Consider the following 26,119-nt stretch of genomic DNA (forward strand, 5'->3'; position numbering starts at 1 on the left):
TCATTGTCATGCTGAAAGACCCAGCCACATTTCATCTTCAATGCCCTTGCTGATGGAAGGAGGTTTTCACTCAAAATCTCACGATACATGGCCCCATTCATTCTTTCCTTTACACGGATCAGTCGTCCTGGTCCCTTTGCAGAAAAACAGCCCCAAAGCATGATGTTTCCACCCCCATGCTTCACAGTAGGTATGGTGTTCTTTGGATGCAACTCAGCATTCTTTATCCTCCAAACACGACGAGTTGAGTTTTTACCAAAAAGTAATATTTTGGTTTCATCTGACCATATCACATTCTCCCAATCCTCTTCTGGATCATCCAAATGCACTCTAGCAAACTTCAGACGGGCCTGGACATGTACTGGCTTAAGCAGGGGACACGTCTGGCACTGCAGGATTTGAGTCCCTGGCGGCGTAGTGTGTTACTGATGGTAGGCTTTGTTACTTTGGTCCCAGCTCTCTGCAGGTCATTCACTAGGTCCCCCCGTGTGGTTCTGGGATTTTTGCTCACCGTTCTTGTGATCATTTTGACCCCACGGGGTGAGATCTTGCGTGGAGCCCCAGATCGAGGGAGATTATCAGTGGTCTTGTATGTCTTCCATTTCCTAATAATTGCTCCCACAGTTGATTTCTTCAAACCAAGCTGCTTACCTATTGCAGATTCAGTCTTCCCAGCCTGGTGCAGGTCTACAATTTTGTTTCTGGTGTCCTTTGACAGCTCTTTGGTCTTGGCCATAGTGGAGTTTGGAGTGTGACTGTTTGAGGTTGTGGACAGGTGTCTTTTATACTGATAACAAGTTCAAACAGGTGCCATTAATACAGGTAACGAGTGGAGGACAGAGGAGCCTCTTAAAGAAGAAGTTACAGGTCTGTGAGAGCCAGAAATCGTGCTTGTTTGTAGGTGACCAAATACTTATTTCCCACCATAATTTGCAAATAAATTCATTAAAAATCCTACAATGCGATTTTCTGGATTTTTTTTCCTCAATTTGTCTGTCATAGTTGACGTGTACCTATGATGAAAATTACAGGCCTCTCTCATCTTTTTAAGTGGGAGAACTTGCACAATTGGTGGCTGACTAAATACTTTTTTTCCCCACTGTATTCTAGTGAGTCTGTCGAGAAAATTCCAATTGAAGGTACACCAAATTTAAAAGGATGGCTTTAGATAAATGTATTGAAAACCCTATTGAATGAAAACCATGAGATAATCTGTTGGCCAGAGTGTTTTCAGTGGTTGAATGAAATGTATTCAGCTCGTGCAAGGGAAAGGCGTGTGTAGGAAAGGCATACATTTCCTAATCTTGTTCCACTACTGGCCGGAGAGCATAGGGTTTCACAACGCAAGACCAGATGGAGGAGAGCCTACTGTAGTGATGGAGAAACAAAGCTTCCTGAAGCATTGAGGTTTTCCTGCCAATTGTGTCGAAAATAGGTTCATTACTCGAGGCTTTGATCAACACAGTGTACACTAGTGGCACCAGCTGGTCAAAATAATTTAGAGCAGCCAAATTGTTATAGATGACGTCCCACAGCCTTTTAGTCTCTACCAAACCAATACAGTTTCCACTAGTTACCACAGACACAAAGTCAAAATTGGCTATATCATACAAATTCATGAAAGCAAACATTTGCTTTTGGTCTTAATTTAAGGTTAGGGTTAGGCATACGGTTAGCAGTGTGGTTAGGGTTAGGGTTAGGTTTAAAATCACATTTTAAGAAGATAAAATGTGGCTGTGGCAACTAGTGATGACCAACCAATACAGGTGGCTGTTTGACGAAACAAAGCTTCGGACATCATTGATCACGTGCTTCTGATAAAGCGATACAGGCAAAGGCACACTGCTTGGAAGTACACTGCCTACGGTTACTACAAGCTCCACCTAGTTGATCTACATGCGTGCATGTGGGTGGAGTGGGAAATTTGGAGTAGCGGATACCTTTTGGTAACATGATATCCTTGCCGGTCCCATTCTCATTCACAAGGGGGCGATAGCAACATTTTATTTTTGTCTTTTCATTTTGTAAACAACAAGGAAGAATCACCTTCCCTTGCTAGTAGTAGCCAGCCAGTAGCTATCTGGCAGCCTGGCTAGCTGGCTTTAGCCTGGCTAAAAACATAGCAAGCTAGCTAGCCTTTTTAGCTTCCCACAAAAAATATGCCCTATGCAAATATTCTTATACTTGCTGGTGTAACCTAAAACATCCCAGTTTGATATGCTACTTGTATATTTATTCCCATATCAGCTAAAAATAGAACGTCATGTTTTGGTTGCGGTCACATGGCTAGCTAGTTGGCTACAGCAGGTTCTACTATTTCACAATAGCCTGTAGTCACTAGTTATTAGTGCTTCTAAACAAAATACCTTTTTGGGTGGATTCTTGGGTTTCTGATAAAGAAATGTGTGAGTGAGATATTACTAAAATGTCACACCCTCAGTTAAACTAATAATGTATGACTAATTAGTAGACTAGAGCTTAGAGAATTCATCAAATGTGTTTATATCCCAGCAAGAGTATAGACTGGTTCCCAAAACACACAGGGAAAGGGGAGTGAAAGGCTTGCAGGATATTGTGAGGAGGCGATAACTAAGGAATGCAGCCTATGATAAGAACATGTATGTCTGTGTGTGTGTGTGTGTGTGTGTGTGTGTGTGTGTGTGTGTGTGTGTGTGTGTGTGTGTGTGTGTGTGTGTGTGACCTGATGGTCAGGAGAGCAGTTTTCCAGTGGAAAACTACAGGCCGCCTAAAGAGGGGTGGGATTTTTCCTCTGACGTGTGCGTATAAATATATTGTACAACCATTTTGTTTCAGAGCGCTCTCATGAATAAATATGCTGACCATTGCAGGATTGAGTCTTTGTTTAATTTATTTAAACTAAGAGATTTACAACCTTTTGGGAATTATTCAGAGATTTAAGAAGTAGTTGACTTCAACCATTGAGATAACAAAATTCTCGTGACAGCTTGGTCCTTTCGAGCCGGATATCAATACCCGTCCTCTGTCGTTCCGGGGGACACCGAAAACCGTGCACGGGCAGATGATACATCCGTATAGACAAAGTCCTGCCCTCTGAAATTGGGGGTTCAAATACAGGCCGGTGACAACCTGGAAACGACAGAAACGGTGACGATATCCAACCAAAATTGAGCTGCAAAAATAAGGTCAGTAATCTTTATTCATTGGATTTTGGGGGAATTTAACTGTAACCTGCAGTAAGGATTTATGGAGTTTAAATTTGCTGTAGTGAGGTTCCGTCAATAATCCACAAAGGGATCGACATCCCGGTAGCCCGTTTTTAGACGTTTATCTAGAGAAAACCCAATGTGCCAGTATTCTACATAAATATAAGACGGGGGGGGCGGGTGTAAGATCAAAAAGTCTAAGTACAAACTCCACGTCATGAAATTGGGGCCGTAATTTGTCTAAGTACAAACTCCAAGTTGCCGATAGTGTTAACCAATAATCTTGTGTGAGACTTAATATTTGCTCAAAAGTCACATCTAAGAATACATTCCAAAGAAAGGGACTAAAATAGGTTGCGTGAGAAAGAATGGTTGTCCCATCCGTTTCATGAAACTGGGGTCTTAAAACACTCTGGGTTACAGGTTGAATAATTGAAATGGTTAATTACAAAAGTTGATCATAATATTTGCTCAAAAGTTGCACCTAATAATAAGTCCAAAGGAGAATAATTATTGAGTGAATTATTACAAGATTTATGAAGTCCAGGGATAGGAGAAACCTCCATTATGTGACCAGGTGGAGGGAGAGGTATGGTTTTGAGGGACGTCTGGACGCAGATAAACTCTAATCCATGCTTAAACAGATGCATAAGGTGTGTAAAGGGAGAAGAGAGAGAGAGCGAGTGGAAGGGCTAGATACAGCCAAGGTGTGGCTCTCGGAGCCTCGAAAGAGAGAGGAGGGTGAGAGACAGAAAAATAAAGTCAGAAAGGAAGGTCTAAAACAGAACCCACAGCTCCCCCTGTAGAACGGTCTGGATCCAGATTATACCCCTAAATAAATTATGTTTTTGCTTTGACATTATGGGGTATTGTGTGTAGATTGATGAGGGAAAAAAAACAATTTAATCAATTTTTGAATAAGGCTGTAACGTAACAAAATGAGGAAAAAGTCAAGGGGTCAGAATATTTAGCAAATGCACTATGGCCTATAGATCATGTCAAGGAACCAAGTGACTGGTCTCAATCTCCAGGTGGAAGAAAACTGTGTCAAATGCCAGAGCGTATTACAAGGAGCCACCTCTTGTAACAAAAAATTATATTGCAACACTGCAATCGGCCCAGTCTATATTCTCTGTAGAGGCCTTTAGCGATTTTTATGCATGCCTTGGAGCATTAAACATAGGATCACTAGAGCCTCTCATCAGAGATCACATTTATTTTGGGAGATTGCAAAATATGACCTTTTCATTCAAGACAAGAGAAACATATGGTTTCAGGTGATAAAACATGTTTTGTTTAGTTACTTTTTCCTCAACTTATACCTTACAAATACCTAGGTGTCTGGTTAGACCGTAAACTCTCCTTCCAGACTCACATTAAGCATCTCCAATCCAATGTTAAATCTAGAATCTGCTTCCTATTTCGCAACAAAGCCTGCTTCACTCATGCTGCTAAACATGTCCTCGTAAAACTGACTATCCTACCGATCCTTGACTTCGGCGATGTAATTTACAAAATAGCTTCCAACACTCTACTCAGCAAATTGGATGTAGTCTATCACAGTGCCATCCGTTTTGTCACCAAAGCCCCATATACTACCCACCATTGTGACCTGTAAGCTCGCGTTGGCTGGCCCTCACTACATATTCGTTGCCAAACCCACTGGTCCAGGTCATCTATAAATCACTTCTAGGCAAATCCCCGCCTTATCTTAGATCATTGGTCACCATAGCAACTCCCACCCGTAGTATGCGTTCCAGCAGGTATATCTCACTGGTCATCCCCAAAGCCAACACCTCCTTTAGCCGCCATTCCTTCCAGTTCTCTGCTGCAAATTACTGGAACGAACTGCAAAAATCTCTGAAGCTGGAGACACTTATCTCCCTCTAACTTTAAGCATCAGTTGTCAGAGCAGCTTACCGATCACTGTACCTGTACACAGCCCATCTGTAATTAGCCCACCCAACTACCTCATCCCCATATTGTTATTTACATTGTTATTTATTTTGCTCATTTGCACCCCAGTATCTCTATTTGCACATCATCTTCTGCACATCTATCATTCCAGTGTTAATACTAAATTGTAATTATTTTGCACTATGGCCTATTTATTGCCTTACCTCCATAACTTACTACATTTGCACACACTGTATATAGATTTTCTATTGTGTTATTGACTGTACGTTTTGTTTATTCCATATGTAACTCTGTGTTGTTGTTGTTTTTATCGCACTGCTTTGCTTTATCTTGGCCAGGTCGCAGTTAAAATGAGAACTTGTTCTCAACTGGTTTACCTGGTTAAATATAGGTTAAATAAAAATAAATAAAAAATAAACGTGTTTCTCTAACTTTATAGCATTGTCAAGCTAGTTTGCGGAGCAGCTAGCTAGCTAAAAGCTAGGCTAGGTTGAAGAGACCACTGTAGCTAGCGACCCGCACCTAATAGTTATCATCAAAAACAATTACCATCACAATAAACTTAGACGGGAGGCAACAATCATATAATAGAATTGGCTTAACAGCCAATGTGTATTAACATTATTTAACATTACTAGTACTCAGTTATAGGAATGGATAATTGTTTACAACTTGCTAGCCATCCCATAAGGCCATTACCAAAAACCACATATTTCTATCTTCTTCTGTGGTTTTGCTAACTTCCTGTTTTTTTTACAGACTCTGGCTGGACTGAAGACCACACAAAGTTTTGAAAAATTGTAAGTATGCGGTGGTGGTCTTGCAACAGAGCCTTCAATGGCAAGGGGGCATTGCGATTCCACTCCGTTGTCAACGTCCACATTGAAATGAATGACATCCTTTGCAATGTACATCCGTTGCAATGTAAAGGAGTGCTTATGGTTAATGGGAACAAGGCTTTGTCTGAATCGGGCCCATTAAGACTGCAGCTCCAGCGGGAATGATGCTGATGCTGCGTCCACGCTCAAGTGTCTCTACTGCGCAGTCGCCGATGCAACAAACGCAGTGAGAGAAAGGAGATGGGATAATGGCCCTCGATAATTTAATTTTCGGACAATGCATCCTCTATTTTTTGGCGTTTGTGCTTGGTTTTATTGCCGTAGTGGCTCTCTCCGAAAACACGGAGGATTTTCATGGAAAATGCTTGCTTTTCACGCGTGGTATGTGGCAGAATGAGAACATTACAGTCTCAAAGCAGCGCTTTATCATTGAGGAGTGGGGACCGGAGTCTTCCTGCAGTTTCATCACTTTTGTCGGGATAGCATCTCTCATCCTGTCCGCAGTGCAGTCATGGAGACTGCTGTTGTTTCTTTTCAAAGGCCACGACGAGTGAGTGTCCTAATCACTTGTGGTTGTTGTGTTTTCATTTGCATGTTTTCTTCGTGTTTTTTCTATCTGAATGATTTAAATAGAGAAAAAGAGATGGGGTGTGATTCAAGTAGCCCATGCCCATCCACTTCCACACCCGAATGATCAGTGATGCTGCTTGATTAAATACAGCAAAAATCAATTCCGTTAGCCTTTCATTCATTTGCTTTTTCTGAGGTCTACAGATCTAGGCCCCATAAAACAAAAACCTTATGTTTCGCTGCTTCGCTCCATAATCAATATGTTCAATCAGCCGAGGGAAGAAATGCCATTTTCTGCCTTTCAACCGAGGTGCAATCACAGAAACTGCATTTATGGATAGGCCTTATATAATGATTAGGCGTCTGCAATCTTTATAAAACAGTTTTGCTACTGTGCAATGCAGAGGTTTTCATTAGTCTGTCGTTGTTTTTTTCTGACATAGGGTGGACAGGTTAATCTATCCATCCACTTAAAAAACATGTATCTAAAACTAAGAATGAATGAATTCTTGGCATACAGGTACACCACCAATCTCTTTATATTGGTCATATTGTCCATTAGAATGCAACATAGTCACAGTTAAATTAAAACCTACAGTATCACTCATGCATTTGACAAGATGGTTGGATCAAGAGTCTTAAAAAACACCACAATCTCCACAGATATCATCTAACCAAGTCCAATACATACACTAGGGAAGTGTGCCAGGGATGGTAATGACAGAAAAATTATATTATTGAAACTGTGTCTTACATTCTCTCTCTCGCTTTCTATCTTGCTCTTTCACTCTCTCTCTGTGAGTGCAGTTCCCTATTCAATGCCTTCCTGAATCTGGTGATCAGCTCCTTGGTGGTGTTCACAGTGTTCCTCTCCAGTACCATCATCAGTGTGGGCTTCAACCTGTGGTGTGACGCCATCACAGAGGGGGGGAGCATGCCCAGCAGGTGAGGCTCATGACCCCTTCCTCAACTCACACTGTCTCACATGGCTCTTGGACAGTCCGGAGAGTTCTTTTCCTAAACTAACTTTGTCTTGTATCTCAGCTGTGAGGACCTGCAGGACACTGATCTGGAGTTAGGACTGGACAACTCCTCGTTCTATGACCAGTTTGCCATTGCCCAGGTAAGGGTCAGACGTATGTATAGTGTCATACACTGTGTTGATATCTTAGACTGTACCGGGGACTTATTAAAAAATGTGCAATGAACTTGGAAACCCCTAGCTCTTGTTGAAATCTGTGAGGCTATGTAATATCTGTTAAACATTCCCCCTCCCCCGTCTCTGCTGTGCAGTTTGGTCTGTGGGCAGCGTGGCTGACGTGGCTGGGCATCACAGTCATGTCCTTCCTCAAGGTCTACCACAACTACCGCCAGGAGGACCTTCTGGACAGTCTTATCCACGAGAAGGAGCTGCTGCTGGGACACTCGTCCCGCCTGGGCTCCGATGCCAACCAGTTGAAGAGTGGCATGATCTAACACCCAGAGGGCACGTGCACATTAGTGACACATATCCTCCTATCCTACCCCAACTGCCATAATAGATAAGCCAGCCCCTGTCAATCTACACTGAGTGTACAACATATTAGGAACAGCTTCCTAATATTGAGTTGCACCCCCCTTTGCCCTCAGAACAGCCTCAATTTGTCGGGGCATGGACTCTACAAGGTGTCGAAAGCGTTCCACAGGGATGCTGGCCCATGTTAATTCCAATTCTTCCCATGGTTGTGTTAAGTTGGCTGGATGTCCTTTGGATGGTGGACCATTCTTGATGCACACAGGAAACTGTTGAGCGTGAAAACCCCATTAGCGTTGCAGTTCTTGATACAAACCGGTGCGCCTGGCACCTACAACCATACTTAAATATTTTGTCTTGCCCATTCACCCTCTGGATGGCACACAGACACAATCCATGTCTCAATTGTCTCACGGCTTAAAAATCCTTCTTGAACCTGTATCCCCCCCTTCATCTACACTGATTGAAGTGGATTTAACAGGTGACATCAGTCAATAAGGGATCATAGCTTTCACCTTGATTCACCTGGTCAGTCTATGTCATGAAAGAGCAGGTGTTCTTAATGTTTTGTACACTCAGTGTATATATAATCAAATGAAATCCATTAACTGTGATTAGAGTGCATGGTTATGCCTTGCTTGGACATACTCCTCTTCAGATATATGTTGCCTGATTTTCCCGTTGAAAACGCTGCTGTTGACAGTAAAGCGCTGTAGTGTAAAGAGGTTCCGGCTGTATTGTGGAGCTGATTCAATCCATTTTGTCCACTTGCTATATTAATATTTGATAATGAGTTACTGCTGACATGTCTTCCCCTTCAAGGCACACGCTGGAGCGTAAATGAGCTCAGAGAATCAAGGCCATTTAATGACGATAGAGATGGTGCATTGAGATTTATTTTGACCATGATTTCCCATTTAGCTGCACATAGATGATGACTCACACAGGGTGGTTAAAGGACGGTTCAATTGAATCATATTTTCTTTGTTTTCATTTTTTGCATGTACTGTGTGTATGTAGACAGTGTGAGCAGGCTGTAGTTTTTTTGTGTTGGGCAATATATTTTTTAGTAACAATCTAATACATTTATGATAGGCTTTAAGTAATGTGTGAATTATTTGCATGCATGCAGCAACAAAGTATGATGTGTGATTTTCAGTCTATTATACAGTATCTACAATTACCAAACATTATTTTCCAAAAAGGAAAACTGTACTTTGTAAGAACTTTGTCAATGAACTTTCCTTAAACTGACTGGAACAGATCTCAGGATGAAATGCCTGAAAGTCACATAAGTAGCTGAATCAGTCTATCTGTTCATCCTGATAATCAGAAAAGCTCAGGCTGGCCCCTCCTTTTTTATTTGACACAATCTTCACGCAATTTTTTTTTTGACAGTGAGTGAGAAATCTGTAACATAGACGGGATGACACATTATCCAAGGCCAGTTCTGTGTTGTTGTGCGTGAGGAAATGTAGCCTGCAGTGAGTGTGGAAAGATGGATCATCATTTTATTGCACACATGCTCACTCACTCACTCACTCACACACACACACACACACACAAACAAATCCAAACGCATATTAAACTATAAAAAGCTAGTCACCACCCTCACTGACTTTGGTATGCAATGACAGTTTTATTTAAAATAATTCAATTAAATAAAAAAGATATAAACTAAGAAATCATTCTAAAAGGCACTTCTTTCAAAGTGACCACATACAGATTGTCAGCAGTGAAATGCAGCTACTAACCAAAATGTGCAGATACAGGCCATGTTTACTTGCTAGGTATTTGTATTGCTAATGACAGTAGTTCCCCTTGAGAGTGCAGAGAAAACCTTCAGTCTCAGTATCTCTTCCATTCAGACATTGGTTGCATCGTATTGCTCAGATTTTTCCAACACTGACTCTTTCCTATAGTTGTGTTCCCTGAAAGCTGTATAAAGAATATGTATTATTGGAAACAATGTATTGTGTTTTATTGCTCAGATTGACATGTACAGTATATGATAAACATCACATTGCCCTTTAAAGCTTTACCCATTTAAAGAAGTGACTCAATTTCAATATTTTCAATATTTGAATGGTGCCAATTACTGAAGGTCCCACAGTGATGATTCAATTAGTGTCATAATGTTGCTGCATCTTACCGTAGACCATTGGACCGTACATTTAATGTACATTCCTTTTATTTACTTTGTATCATAAACATTTGCTCTAATTTAAAGTTAGTTTCAATCCCCAAATAATCCCCAGCTTTAAAAGCGTTTGACATGAAGATTCAAACCTGAATATCGGATCAATCAAATAGAAATGTAACAAAAGCCCTTTCAAAATGTACTGTAAAGAAAATAAAAGTATTTGATATTTGAGTAGATGCAGATATGCAGTATAGAATAAATAAATAACATTTAGAGGATATTACTTGTGGCATTTTAGCATTTACCAAGAGGTACACTGTCAAAATCATAATCAGTCATTGAATTTGAGTACATTCCCAGGAAAGAGAGCATTCATATTATTGTGCTGAAGTTGTCGTCTTTGTCCAACTGGGATCACAGCATTGATCTGACCTAAAAATGGTCAGACTGCAGTATTTATGCTGTAAAAGCAAGATGGCTTTGTCAATCAATTTGCTAGTTCAACCTGTCACTGTGAATTGAAGCAGTCCTGTGTCTGTTTCAGCTATCCTTTTTAAAAAGGTGGTCACATTGTGCTTGACTCAATCCATAATCCTTATCTTAGACAGTAAGAGTGTTTTTTGCCAATTCAAAGCAGTTTTTCACATTTTCTACATTCAATTATGTTCAATATCAAGGCGTAATATTGTGATAGTCCTTACTATACGGTATATACACATTCATATCTGTAGTAATATTTTAAGTACACAAAATGACATAGTATTGTAATAAAAGAAATACAATTGATTTTACATTCCATGAAACATTTACTCACATACAATAGATTGCGTCAAGAATGGAAAATGTAAATTATTGTAGCAATTAAGTGAGCATAACCAGTGAGCGTCAACATTGCTGATGTGCAAAACGTCTTATCGACAAAACAAACATGACAGCATACCCACCACCTATGTACATACAGTGTACAGGCATGGAGGATACATACTGTATCTCTGGGATTATACATTTCTCCATATATGGGTGTGACCGTAGCAGTAGGGGTGCACATCTCAACACCATAGATAGATAGTCAGTGTGTATGACTGAGGTGTGCTTGTGGACCAGGCTGGGTAAGGACACCTTAAGGGGCATATAATGAGGAGGAGAGTGAATTCAGTGCTCCACGTCTCCCCCTCTGGTGGGTCCCAGTCACTGCATGGTTAGCCAGATCCAGCAGCCCCACAGCAGCTGTTTAATGTGTATCAGATAGACAGCCAGTGAGGCCTCCAGCTCCTCACAAACACGCTGTGGGCGCCGGCGGTCCGTGCTGTACATGGCCACGCCCAGCAGTAACATCAGCAGGAACAAGCAGGTGAACAGGGCCAGGTGGGGGCGTGGTGGTGACGTGTCATAGGCTGTGAACCAAAAGAGACCAACAACAAACTGTTGAATGATTTATCATTTGTAAAGGCTTATCCAGTCTGCCCATTCAGGAGTGAGGGGAATGGCATCTTCCTGATGTCAATTTGAATTTGAATTTTTTATTATTAGCTAGAGGCCTGCTTTTTTGTGTTTTTGGTTATGGCTCTTTTTAAACTGTATAAAAAGTGCCATACACCAGATACTGGACTGGAATATGCAATATCAAAAGTGGGTACAAATGGCCAGTTTGTTTTGCATGGTCCGGTGCCCCGGGTGGGTGGAGATTTCACTTAATGTGCAAACTCCACCCACCCGGGGCACCGGGCCATGCAAAACGAACTTGCTGGAGGGAGGAATACCCATGCATCACAGTACAATATTAAAATGTCTATGATGGGCATATTTTCACATGAATCACCACACAACAGTATTCCATACACAGGTTTACTATAACAAGTCAGTAATGACCAGTCAGTGAAGGTGACACTTGCTTCATGCTCTTAGTAAGTTAATAATTGGGACCACTCTCAGACAGACTTACCAACTAAACAGTCATAGTATGGAATGTCTGCGAAACCGATAGATAAGAAACAAGTAAATAACAGCTTCACATTGCACCTAGACATCTGACCTGCTGCCACAACTGTAGACAACAGTACACACATGCCTGGTGGTGTACAGCTACAGTGGATGGCTGCACCTAATTAGCTATCTCTGTGTCACAGATTGTATGCTGACTACTTTGCATGCATAATTCATCAAGAAGTGTAAATCACTTGCTCATGTTTGTTCTTTTTCTAAATTCAGCAATACATTAAATACTACGGTATCCTCAAGGGACAGTGTTTTACGATCTAATCACAGGACTTTACTGTATCTTGTTCATTTTCTTTTACAGCTAAGCCATAACAATACAGACCCCTCTGAGAGGTACATTGCCCCATAGAGAATTAGGAGAACAGTAGATTTAGCAGTATATCTCACCAATTTATTACTAAGCATTGTTATATAGATTTTGATGTAGTGAGTGTTTAATTCTCCAAAACCCAGTGGAATAGAGCTGAGTCAGTCCAATGATAAATGTGTTTCTTGTTTCTGCAGACCAAGGCCTCCCAGTGCAGTAAAGAAGTCAGAGTGATTGGGTAGAAGTGAGAATGCACCAGAGGGCAGCACTCTCCATCAGCTATGGTCTGACACACACACTTTATCTCTCCTCGGCTCATTACATGCACTGAATGGGCTCAGACTTTTAAAGTTAGGACAGATCTAGTCCTCATGGCCTCCATATGTTTGGTATTTGATCTCTTATCCTGCTGTCTCTCTCACCATGCACAGTGGTCTCAGGCTCCCGGAACCGGACCCGCCGCTCGCCTTTCCGTCTGTGGCTGGGCTCGGAGTCTGATCCTGAGCCAGACCTCTTCAGTATGGACGTGGGGATTTTACCGTTGGTGACCTGAGGAGAGGGTGAGATATCATTAGAAGTGAGGACACAATGGACACCAGTTTTGAGTACATTTCCGTGACTGGAAAAAAAAAAAACGTCTTCTTAACAAAAGTGTGTCACCTTGGGTTTTGGTGTGTCATCCAGTAGGCTGGGGTCTTTCCTGTGCCAGACCTCGGAGTGTTTCTCCCGATGGGAATGGGAATGGGAGTGGGAATGGGGAAGACCATTGTTGAGTTTGTCTCTGAAGGACTCGGCAGCAGCAAACCTCTTGGACAGTGCTGACACACACTGGCCCAGGGAGTCTAAGGGGTTAACCATGAGTAAACAGTCTCTAACTGCCAATGGAACCTGGAGTCAAGGTACAAGGTACATGCAGACAAATACTGGGTAGATAGATGAAAGTTCAAAATACAAAAACAAACATTTCTGTGTTGACTCCATCATGGCCATGCACACAGTTACAAAGCAATACACTAGCTTTGTGTTATGACAGCTGTGCAATAGAATGAATAAGCAACATGTAGACCATCCAACTATCAATAAAGGAATGTATAGGAGGCGTGCAGTACACACCCATAATGACAACTCTATGACAGCCATTTTAAGTCACAGAGAAATCACGCTTTGTGTATGAAACAAAGTTAAGGTTACACAGAGAGCAAACAGAGTCATTTGAATGAAACGTGTACCCTGACAGTGACCTGGCTTATATTGCAAACACAAACTGTGTCCTTGCTTCGCTGTTCTCTGTATTTATTTACAAATGTATTTTACCTAGGATTTGGCCAAGAAGGTCAACTGGAATGAATAACAACGTACGATGTGAACTGTTGTCTTAGCAACCCAGGTTCTACATTACCTGCTCTACTGAACACCCCAGCCTTTGGAAGCTGACTCAACAGTTGATCTTAACATCTAGGGCACATTTTACCCCGTGCAGACCTCTCTTCCCTTAAAACGCCAACTTTGGGAAACGATAGAAAATGCATCTTCCTCTTCATGCAAGCGAAGCATGAGCACAACATTACAGTGGCCTCAAACTGTCAAATTCGCAATAAGTATTTTCTGTTCAGCTCTATATAAAACCACTTTGATGTCCAACAGCACAGTGAGTGTGTTTATTAATGTAACATTTCCTTGAGCTGACATCGTACAGTACGAAGGCTAACTGAAATTCTGTAAGCCACTTACAGTGCGGCGTGTGAGCTGAAGCAAAGAGGTTAAGTTGTTCTTGGGCTTGTCATGCCACTGGAGAGTGCTTTGTGTAAATGTGGTGACAAGGTCTACACTACATCACCTCTCAGTGTACAGTTTTAACCACAAACTATCAAATATAAAAACTCTTCCTCTGCCTGTGTGCTGTAAGGAAGGAGGCTTGTATGTCATACTGACAGTACAGTACATGCTGTCACACTCAGCCATGTAGTAACACTCATGACCATTTCAGTATGTCTATAGCTTTTCGGTCTTTACTCAGCATGGCTATGGCTTTTACCTGAGTATTCTGTCTTGCCGATCTCTGCGTAGACGGTGGCCAGCAGCTCCAGACTCCTGTCTGTGATGGGGTGGTCATTGCCAAAGGCCCTCTGATGGATCTTAGTGGCTTTCCCACTGTACTCTAAAGCAAGATGAGGTCTGAAAGACAAAGGACAGGAACACAGAGATAAGTAACATTTTATGGATTATTTTGTATCAGTAGTTCACAGTCCTTCCTGTTTTGATCTATGCCACATTGTATACTCATAATACTTTAACTAGAAAAAGCAGTTCATGTCATTCCAAATAATCAATCTGGGCTTGGATTTGGGCTGAAATCTATCTGGTCTGGCACCCTTGGTTAATTTAAGCCCACAAATAAGTCCTTTCAGTGAGGACAACAATGGTTGACCTTAATCAAGCTTAGTGGGGCGTGCTGCATTGTCAGGTGTGCGGATCGATGTCGGTGTTTGGAGCCGAGCAGCATGACAAATCCAAACACGCGTGGGCTGAGCTGTGATTAGATTTGGAGCAACGAGGCTGGGCCGACAGGGCTGTGGGCTCAGGGCCAGAGACCCAACCTTATGAAGCCAGTGGAAACGTCCAGGGCCTGCCAACTGCCAAGCGGCTGCCCTCATCCTGGCTCCAGGGTGAATTACAGACGTTATGGCCCCCACAGGTTGGTTTACTCTGCACCCTTCCACGGCTATCCCCCTCTGGAACAGAGCTAAGTGGGCATAGCATGACATGACAGATTCCAACTCTCTATATCTGTATCTGCCCGCGGCTAACACCACACAAGGTCATTCATCACCCTCATGTGTAGCCATAGATGAGAGCAAGCCCTTCTTCCCTTCAATTAGTAATGGCCAGGTGTCCTTTTGCACTGTTTAGAACGTCCTTTGAGGACATCCTATCGCCAAAGTATAGCGAAGCCCTTCAACGGCCGAATGACTTCCTCCCACAGCGTTGAAAGATTCAGGAAGCACCATAACTCGCTGTCCACAAGAGAAGATGGGGGCTGGTGACTACTACAGCCCGTTATACGAGTCAAAATAAAGTTTCTGTCCATTTCTTCCGGTTCTCTCTTAATAGTTCACGAATTCTAGCTAGCTGGCTAACGTTAGCTAGACTAGGAGTTAGGGTTAGGGGTTAGGGTTAAGGTTAGTGAACTAGCTAGCCATTTCACACCGGTTACAAAGGCACTGTAAACTTTAGGCCTAATAGCATTGTGCTAGAGACCCTGAACTAAAAGTATAGTACAAGAATGAGATCAAACAGCAGAAACCAACTAGTGCTTGTTTTCCCAGAAACCCAAGACCCTGGGTACAGCCAAAAACAATCTCTACAATCTCATTCAAGATTAACCAGCTTCCTCACTTAATCCAACCATTACACACCTCTCCCTATGCATGTCTCAATTGTCTCAGGGCTTAAAAATCCTTCTTTAACCTGTCTCCTCCCCTTCATCTACTCACTGATTGAAGTGGATTTAACAAGGGACATCAATAAGGGATCATAGCATTCACCTGGATTCACCTGGTCAGTATATAACATGGAAAGAGCAGGTATTCTTAATGTTTTGTACACTCAGTGTATACTAATATATGCAGAATTTGAAAAGTATTGATATACAAAATTCAATTATTGATATCAAAAATGCAATTATCGATATAGAAAATACAAACAATAATATCAAAGATCGAATTATCGATATAAAAAATGCAGTTCCTAATGTTTTGTACACTCAGTGTATATCAGGCATTTTAACAAGATCATTCTTTTATCTACTTTTTCATCCCATCCTTACTTGAAACCCAGTATAGACCAACAAAGTACAGAAAGGTCAGCAGAACAGAAACAGCTAGACATCTTATTTAATGAGAGGAAGACCAACAGTACTAAGCAACACTGCCCTTATTGCAAGTGAGGACATTTTGTGTTTTACTTGTTCACCGGGCCCTGAGAGCCTTTAGACACACAGAACACATAATAAACCAGCCTCTATTTCATTACATACAGTACTGTAACACACATGAAACAGCCTTTCACGTTATTCATCACTACGTACCTTTTACTCACAATGCAGAGCTGGGCCAGCCGCTCCAGGTGCTGTGCCTGGGAAGCCTGATCCGATAGCTCCTCTGAGGACGCCCATCCTGTCCCCGCCGAGCCCAGCAAAGCCTCCTCCTGGGGGCCTGTTACACACACACAGGGCATGTAATCAGACGCAGTCAGCCGCCCCCGCTAAGTTTGTCTCTATCCTTCTCTCTCTCACGCTCTATCCCTCTCTCTTTCTATCCATCTAACTCCCTCTCGCTCTGTCTCTGTCTCTCTCCGCAGCAAGTAAACAGAATCCAAAAGGCTGGCGACGTGGTCTCTGGCAGGGCTGGCAGTGTGGAGATGAGAGTGGAGTCTGAACAGCAGAGTACAGTGGAGCCAACAGGAGCAGGAGATGTCAGATAGAGAGCAGAGGGAAGAGGGCAGGGAGAAGATACTGTGAGTGAAAACAGCGCACTCACCACGCCCACAAGAGCAGTGATACAGCTACCAGCTTACACAGGCAAATACACAACTGACCTGACCCTGTTGGGAGTGGAGATTAGCCTACATAAAAGCATTTACAGCCAGATGTTACAGAGAGGTAAACAGAAGAGTAAAGTGGTTCAGAAATGACAATAAGCGGACTGAAACTTTGAACAGGATGAGGTAAAAGTAGGAATAGGACATAGGGTTGGTCCAATATCTCTGATGGAGAATGAGAGAATGTGGAAATGGGCAGAGGTTTGAACAGGAGATTGAAGAGAAAGAGAGACAGAAGGCTGGTGGAGTGATTGTGATGCCAGAAGCAGAGCAGCAGGCACAGTGCTGAATCAGGGGCCTCAGTATGGCGCCACACATCTCCTTATGAGATAATGCCTAGCATGGCCATTAGTCTTCCCTGTCTGTCCAATAACTCCTGCTACTTCCTGCCCATGCAACACTGAGCTGCTGCTGCATCAGCAGCCTCCCGGCAGACAGACAGAGAGCAGCCTCCCGGCAGACTGACAGAGAGCAGCCTCCCGGCAGACTGACAGAGAGCAGCCTCCCGGCAGACTGACAGAGAGCAGCCTCCCGGCAGACAGACAGAGAGACAGACAGACAGACAGAGATGAATGCAGACATCTGCAGAGGAGAGGCAGCAGGTGACCGATGACTGGCCACTTGAGGTGAACACTCTCAGAGCTGCACTATGTTTACAGCAAATAAAGATGGACCGAGGTTAAATGAATCACATGGTTCCTGTTGGGCTGTAAGGGATATGCCAGGCTCTCTGGCAGAGGTTTGTTTCTCTATTGTACAGAATCACACATTGAGCACTGGTATTAATTCAGATTTGTTTATAGCAAAAAGCAGGTAAACACCCCCACTGTGTATCATACTGTATACCGCAAAGTTGGCTTCTAGCAATTGCATTTCCTGGGGTACCATTATGACACTCCCTAATCACCAAGTTAGAGTGCTAATTCCCCCTTAATGCCCCCATGGTATACATCTAAATGTACTTGCCTGTGCTCCCCTGAACAGCAGTGAGCTCGATCAGAGCAACCTCATAGAACATCTTCTCAGCCTGAATGAACTGCAGGGCCTTGCCGTCTGTTTATACAGGTGAAGGATCAGTTGTCTCAGGGATTAAGTCAGTTGTTGCAGTCAGAAACTGTGTTGTCGCCAGGCTCAACTGCAAAGTGTTGTTGTTTTTTATGGCTCCTGAACGTGACCTCAGCAAGTAACAGGCTCATCACCGACATTCTAAACAACAAGCAACTGTAATCATATATTCATAGATTCTCTGTGAAGGACTATAATAATCTGGACAGTGTCTTGTTTGTCCATGTTGATGTGTCAGAGTCTCTTGTATCTGATTCCATAATAACACACTAAATATTTGCTGTCCCTAAATATAGACTCAGGAGCCGAGTTTGTTCACTTTGTCAAAGGCATTCTGCATACTGAAATAAATGCATCCCTTTGTAAGTCAACACCATTTACACAGACATACAGCCCTGCATAAATGGCCTACTTAAAGGCAGGAGCTCTCTGTTGCACGTGAGACCAGACTTTGCTTGGTTCTATTTCTGAATTGTTGTGTGTGACCTATTGACTTCTGTTAAAGTAGCACAGATACAAATGAAAGCTTTAAAAAAGTATGTATCGTATACAGTGAATACAGGCTATAGAAAAACCACCATGATGTGGTTTATAGCTTTCTACCTCTGTCAGAGCTGAAAAACAAACCAATGATTTGACCTGGATCTGAAAAACACAGCAGCTGGTCTCACTCATGGTGTCACTAAGAAAGAGTCCTCTGCCTGCACCACTCCCTTGAGCCCAGTTTTAAGCGCACATGTAAGCCTGCTCTCACAACATAACAAAATGGTAGCCTATAAAGACAGTAGCCTATAAACCCCCATTATAACTGTCCATGTGAAAGGAAAGATGCTAACTTTTATAACTACACAGTAAAATCGCAAGAGTTAATTCAACTCGTATGGAGTCAAATTTAATGGGGTTTATATGGTCCCACCCCCATTTTGTGTTAAAACTATTCTGGTCATGGTGTTGATATTTTCTAAATGGAGTAAATATCCAACTCACAGAAAGTTGCTTAAATTTAACTCCAATTGCCATTTTAGACTTTTCTGTGTTGTTTTGAATTAATAATTAACTCCAGAAGAGTACATTTCTCTTTCAGTTTACTTCCTATGAGTTATAAGGGTGTAAAGCTTTATTTGAATATTTCTAAAATGTGCCACCACATGGTGCTTTGTAATGTGATCTCCTCCCCTTCATCTATACTGATTGAAGTGGATTTAACAAGTGACATCAATAAGGGATCATAGCTTTCACCTGGATTCAGCTGGTCAGTATGTCATGGAAAGTTCCTAATGTCTTGTACACTCAGTGTATATGTGTATTTTAACCCATAATGTTTGAATTGAAGAATTTTAAAGGAAAACTCCACCCAAAAACTATATTTTGGTATTTGTTTCATTAGTCCGTTGTTGCTATAGTCCCAAAATGTTTTGCATGTCAGCAATCAAGTTTAAGATATATAACTTTCAAAATACAGAAATACAGTATGATGCTTTTTCCAACACGTTTCATGGCTTAATACTGCATGCCGTTGTTTCAAGTTCTGTAGGTTATTGATGGTCTTTGCGTTGTCATCAACTCCAATTCAATTGGGGGCACGGAATATTCTCATCCTAGTCCATTGTGGATTGATACTACAGTTTATGAAATAGCATAGGCTACAGCAATGAGTAATGCAAACTGTACTAACCATACTATTTGTGACGTAAATTGAGTATGTAGTATGCTTATTGGTCATAGTATGGAAATAGTTAATATGTCAAAAGTTACCGGATGTCGTACTACATTTGTCAAAATACAAAGTATACAAGCAGTGGACACTATTTCTGTGCTTTTAGGGCCCATAATGCAATTCTTCAGATAATGGGCGTGGCTTCACAACGTTTTCAGATTTGAAGTAAATGGCGAAAAATATGCAGCCGAAGTCCGACGAGAGCGGATACAAATTCATTGCTTTAACTAATTTTGACAAATGTTAAGAAAATGTTGAGCAATGTAATAAAGTAATGACTTTTAAAATAAGTTACGTTGGCTGACAATTTGTTAGCTACTCTATCCTTACGAACTGCATAGCATATCATTACAGCAGTATGTACCGGTATGTTAGCTAGCTACCTAAAGTAACGTTAGTTGGCTACTAATACATCGAACATGCCAGTATATTATCTATATGCTATCTAACTAACTACCCAATGTTTATTGACTTGATTATTCATGTCATTCTTAGCTTAGCTAAGTGGTATAATCGTTGTGCATTCTCAATGGACATTGTTAATTCACCCTGGCTATCTACTCCAATTTCAGAGCACTCTCCTCTGAGTGTGCCAGAGCGCAGAATAACTGATGAATTTATGAAGGCTCAACACCCATTGAATATAACCGGTGTCAATAAATGTCCAGTTACAGTCACCAATGCTCTGGATAACATGAAAACAGCCTAACCAGCTCTGTTAGGGCGAGTAAAATGGTTAGAGTGAGGTGTTCTCTCAATTGTGTCTGGAAGTAGCTAGCAAGTTAGCCAGTTAGCTTGGGTGCTTGACTGCCGTTGTGAGGTCAGAACGCTCAGATCAACCCTACTCCTCGGCCAGAGCGTCCAGTAAGCGCTCTGAATGGTCCGAGAGTGAAACGCTCTGAATTTACGAACGGACAATCAGACAACGCTCTTAATTGACGAACGCCCAAAGCGCACTCTGGCACTCCAGCTTGAATTTACGAACACACCTGAAGTTGTATGATGTCTAGCTAGTAATTTGTTACGCTAACAAGCTAGCAAGAGGTTGCATAGCAACAGCATGAACTTCCGGTAGACAGGCGAAGCGCTAGTATTATCAACTGAAAGGATACCATTTGTTTACAGTATACTAAAATGAACCAATAGTATATACAGTACCAGTCAAATGTTTGGACACACCTACTCATTCAAGGGTTTTTCTTTCTTTTAAAAATGTTCTACATTGTAGAATAATAGTGAAGACATCAAAACTATGAAATAACACATATGGAATCATGTAGTAACCCAAAAAGTGTTAAACAAATCAAAATATATTATTATTTTGAGATTCTTCAAATAGCCACCCTTTGCCTTTTTGACAGCTTTGCACACTCTTGGCATTCTCTCAACCAGCTTCATGAGGTAGTCACCTGGAATGCATTTCAATTAACAGGTGTGCCTTCTTAAAAGTTAATTTGTGCAATTTCTTTCCTTCTTAATGCATTTTGATGTCTTCACTATTATTCTACAATGTAGAAAATATTAAAAATAAAGAAAAACCCTTGAATGAGTAGCTGTGTCCAAACTTTTGACTGGTAGTGTAGTATGTAGTATATACTCATTAAGTATGTAGCATACAGTATGTTAGTATGGGTATTCGAACACAGCTCCAGTGTTTTGACAGTCAACATTGATGAAATTGGCTTCAACGAGTATAGGCCCACATATGTTTACTCTCCCATAAATTGTTTTGTATGTGCGAGGCATGTTCTCAATAAGCAAGATATAGCCTACCAAAATAATAACAGGAGCTGGCTAAAATGATGTAATAGCCTACACAGATAAAAAGGGGAAGTCCACTCACTGTTCTGCTGCTGCCAAGCTTGATCTTTTAATAAAGCTTTATTTCTAAGCGTCTCATGAGCCAAAGCCTTTATCGATAGTCTTAACTACTTGGCGAATGCATTGGGCATGACCAAAAAACTGCCTTCATTGCTATGCTTGGTTTTTAATGAAATGAAAGCAAATGGGCACTGTGCGTCCCGGTTGGATAGGCTGCGCTTCCGTTGTCAAAATCAATGCCATAACCAACCACGTTACCACTACGACCAGCTTTCGATTGGTCTTAAATATCCCCACCAGCACATACTGAAATTGGCACTTTGGCGCACATTTTATTTATTTATATTTAACCTTTATTTAACAAGGCAAGTCAGTTAAGAACAAATTCTTATTTACAATGACAGACAAGTTCTTATTTACAATGACGGCCATTTCTAAGGACACACCTCTGATATTGCCACCCCTCCCACCTCAGCGCAAGCGAGCTCATATAAGACAGGTAAATTACCAATCCTGGCGCTAGGATTTGAAAATAGAAGAGGTTTAACAGGTCAAAATTGCAAACGAGTGTGCGTTTGACAATTGCGCTGGCTTAATGCCAGCCCAAAATAGAGCCCTATAGCTAGTATATAAAAGCCCAGCTGAGGTAGAGCTATTGGGCTGCTGACAGACAGTTGTGGGTTAACTCCAGGGTTTACTAGGCCACTGATGTAATTAATGACTGTTGATGGTCATTACAGACACAGCACATTTCACAGGCCAATAAATCAGATGTCTGGAGATGCGTTCACAACTAATACATTCAGTATGGATTACCAAACAGATATAACTGCATCGTATTTCCTGGCATATGAACTGTACCCACTCGATCCATCTCTTTACTTTTTCATGAAAAAGCGTTCAATACAACGTGATGCCTCAAGCAAGTTACAGAAATCACCCCAAAGGGAAATGTGTAATCTTATCAGTGTGCTTTGAAATCAATGTGCTTTGAAATTTCACTATGATCTGAGGTCCATTAAGATGGTATCACCACCTAGAAAGCCCCATGTTGCCTGCCAACAGTGAGGTGAGTATGACGAGGACCATCTGGAATAGAGGGTTACTGTACCAGCAGACTTCAGAGGTCAAAGCACTACTTCTGCTGGTCTGGGGTATTTATAGTTTGGCAGGACAACTACAACAATGCAGCGAACCAACACTGAGTAGGTACTAAGTCCTCCCCCCTGAATTGGTGATTGAACCATGTTCCAACAAGTTCCATTAAGCCAGACAGAGACCCCCTCAAATGGCAGGGTGAACTCAGTTTGGAGAACCTGCAGCACACATGTGATGTGGACAGGGTCAAGGTTGAGATGACCTTCTAAAGGGCGCTCTGAAGCATATGTGGCTTGTGCCACCATTTTCATAGAGTTAGCACTCTCAGTTAAAATATACTATACAATAGGTATGGAAATTGGAAGTGTTTTTGAAATGTGTTGATAAATGTCAGCTCTATATAAACATCAAGCTGTAACAGAAAACATGCTGAGACTGATTTGACTGAAAGTTCAGTTTGATTGGCTAATTAATTTGAGAGTGAAATTGAATTGACAGATTAATACACTTTCCATGGAAGAAATGGCAATAAACAAAAGTGGAGCCAAGAGGGCTTTTGGCCAGAGGGACAGAGGTCACTTCTGAATTCTGGCAGCTCTGAGAAGAATTTCAGCCACAGGGAGTTATTATTCTGGCATTTGATGCTGAGAGTTGATGCTATGGAGTCTGTGCTTGTGAATCTACTGTATGAGTTCCCATCAGAGTCAGCTAGATTAGGCTGACTCGTCCCCTCCCCCACTCCCCAGCGAACCTCCCAAAATGTTAAACTTAAAAGAGAGCACTTTAAAAGCCTGTTCAACTCTGGCTCTGCCCAGCCACATGAATATTCTGTTTTAATTTGTCTACTGTTTTAATTTGACTCTTTTATGCATCCCACTGTTCTGTCCTGTTCTCTGTGTGGACAAAAATACATGTCTGGATCATACTGAGTTCCACATCAAGTTCCATAATAAGAACTCAAATTACTTTGTGAATAGTTTAAAACTATCTACTTTAAATCGTTACAGTGTTACTGTTATACTTGCTGTAGTCAGAGTAGGTCACATGGTGACACAACCCATGACCTCTGCCTATAAAGCTTATATAATGTTATAATTCTGCCATAATTATTCATGATCTTATGTGTCTGGTTCATGTCCAAAGACAACCCTGTCATGACCGATGAGCCTCTTAACTAGATGAGTTCTGAGGACATGAGGAGACTATGAATAGATCTATTGATGAAGTGAGCCCAGTAAATCAACCTATTTTGGGAGATGGGTTGTGAAGAGCTGGGTCTTGCTGAGGCAGATACGTTGAGCTGGCATGTAAAGTGTTTCAGTGTCTCAGTAACAGAGAGGAGTACCATGGGAAGAGGTTATAGATCCTGCAACACTACACCCCCCTTATCTGAGCCCACTGGCCTGTCGTGGATAATGGCGGTGGTGGTGACACAGCCACTGCAGAATACAGGTTAATTAGCTTTCTCATACTCTGTGTTGTGGGGAGATAAGCGTTTACAAATCCTCTTAGGAGAAAGACACAGGGCTTGAACCCTATTCAAAACCTTGAGCCTTCTGGGACAAAGCTGTGATTATATTCTGGCCCAAGGACACAACTACCCCCCTCTTCCTACAGTGCATTCTCTGTACAGCAAATCCTGTTTTGTGCTGGAATTCACCATGCCCGCTGCCACCAAAAAAGGAAACAATCTTTTTCTCCCTATTGTACTCGCAGGTGTAGGCTTTTCATGGAAAAATAGTACTAATAGTTATCTGGAAGTGGATGTCAGATAAAGGCTAGGGGTTTGGACTCACAAGGCCTCCGTTTGTGTGTAAAGGATACAATTCTTTTCGGAGATGAAGAGTTCAGCAATCTGTAATCACAGAGGAAAACACATATCAGGATTGTATGATATGAATATGCTACACAATTAATTTACTATCTGCATTCTACTCAGATCACCATGTATGATCCTAAACAGCCCACTATTCTCATATCAGCTACTGAATTGTGGAGGGGAATGAACTCCTCTCTGTCAGTACTGTAGGTAATACCCTACTGACATACTGTGCTATGCTATACATTGACCAGTTCAAACACTCTTATTCATGTAGAGCAGATTACATATTTACAAGTTTGGCATTATGACATATTACTCACATTCAAAAGAGCCATTTGACATTTTTCTGTCTGTTCTTGTGCTAGAGAGACAGACAGACTCCTTCTCTTCACCTTGTACCATGCACTGTCAACAGGAAACATGCTGATCCTGTGCTGTGAGTGGCAAGATGACGTTTCACATTGGTGAAGGTTGTATTGTATAGTGTGGCTTGTGTTTGTATAGTATATGGTCATGTACAGTATGAGTAACAGGCATACACACTGCATTTGCGAATCAGTAAAAGTGTCAGTACTGTATGTTACAGTATGTATGGTATCAGTATTGTGGCGAGTGTGTTTTGTGTCTGTGTACACCACAAGCGTGTGCATGTGTCTGTAGACTCTGGACGTTTGTGTGTGTAGACATCTATCTACAGTATGCGTGTGTGTATTTTTGTGCGTGTATGTGCATGCATACGTGTGTGTGAGAATGAGTGATCATCCAGCCATCAAGGTCGTTGGCTCACCTGATGCAGGCAGTTGGGCAGCGAGGTGAAGCTCTGCACGTGCCTCAACCCCAGCAGAGAGCTGAGGAAGCAGTGGAGGGCGGCCTGGTACTCCCCCTGCTGCTGGAGCTGCTGTCCCAGCTGAAACAGGCCCTCCCTCCCCCCGTTCAGCATCCCCAGTCCCAGCCAGAGGCAGAGCTGCCTCCCATCGGAGCTCCGCTAGCCTGGGACAAACGTTCCACTCCACTCCACCCCACTCCACTACAGCCCCAGAGCAGAGAGGGAAAAAAGAATGAAAACAGCCCAGAGATAAAAACAAAGCAGAGATAGGGTTTAGAAGAGCCAGACTACAGAACGGCTTCCTCTCAGTCTCATCTTTTCACAGTAACTCCAAGGCAGGTGACGAGCTGAGCTGAAGAGCAAGCGGAGGCAGGCTGAGAGAAGACAGATCCATGCCCCTCCCTCTCCTCCCACGCTGCATCAGGAAAGGAGGAGAGGAAGTCCGAGGGGATTTGTTCACTGACTGACAGAGCCCTCGACCAATCACTGCTTTACTCACGTACAGTTGCCCAGCCAGTGTGTGAGAGCAGTCTCAGCATTTAGAAAACGGAGCTGTCGACTGAGCACTGTGGCTTGCTTTCCCTCACTCCTTATGAAACCAAACTGCAGGGCTTTACGCGTCTGCAAGTTTTCACTAATAATGAAAACTACTGTGAATGCAGCACATGTTTAATGTATTAGATGTGTTCATTTAATTTA

The 26,119-nt window shown here is 42.1% G+C and overlaps 2 protein-coding genes across 4 annotated transcripts; one reads left to right on the top strand and one right to left on the bottom strand.

Moving 5' to 3' along the window:
• Positions 1-5,942: 5,942 nt before the first annotated feature.
• On the top strand, positions 5,943-8,145 carry LOC121544878 (transmembrane protein 179). The gene is made up of 4 exons (XM_041855096.2): positions 5,943-6,491; positions 7,319-7,456; positions 7,556-7,634; positions 7,805-8,145. The coding sequence occupies exons 1-4, from the start codon at positions 6,190-6,192 to the stop codon at positions 7,985-7,987; spliced, it is 702 nt and encodes a 233-aa protein (XP_041711030.2). The 5' UTR covers positions 5,943-6,189; the 3' UTR covers positions 7,988-8,145.
• Positions 8,146-9,639: 1,494 nt separating this feature from the next.
• LOC121544879 lies at positions 9,640-25,800 on the bottom strand. Of its 3 annotated transcripts, XM_041855098.2 has the most exons (10): positions 25,382-25,800; positions 24,915-25,028; positions 24,597-24,627; positions 18,038-18,124; positions 16,560-16,686; positions 14,508-14,647; positions 13,133-13,314; positions 12,895-13,021; positions 12,110-12,136; positions 9,640-11,561 (listed from the first exon to the last, which is right to left on the bottom strand). In XM_041855098.2, the coding sequence occupies exons 1-10, from the start codon at positions 25,532-25,534 to the stop codon at positions 11,356-11,358; spliced, it is 1,194 nt and encodes a 397-aa protein (XP_041711032.1). In that variant the 5' UTR covers positions 25,535-25,800; the 3' UTR covers positions 9,640-11,355. The 3 variants fall into 3 exon arrangements, with proteins under 3 accessions (XP_041711032.1, XP_041711033.1, XP_041711034.1); XM_041855099.2 differs by lacking the exon at positions 12,110-12,136 and having other exon boundaries at positions 25,382-25,799; XM_041855100.2 differs by lacking the exon at positions 24,915-25,028 and having other exon boundaries at positions 25,382-25,798.
• Positions 25,801-26,119: the final 319 nt, after the last annotated feature.

This window comes from Coregonus clupeaformis, chromosome 29 (genome assembly GCF_020615455.1).
Source record: "Coregonus clupeaformis isolate EN_2021a chromosome 29, ASM2061545v1, whole genome shotgun sequence".
Classification (NCBI taxonomy): domain Eukaryota; kingdom Metazoa; phylum Chordata; class Actinopteri; order Salmoniformes; family Salmonidae; genus Coregonus; species Coregonus clupeaformis.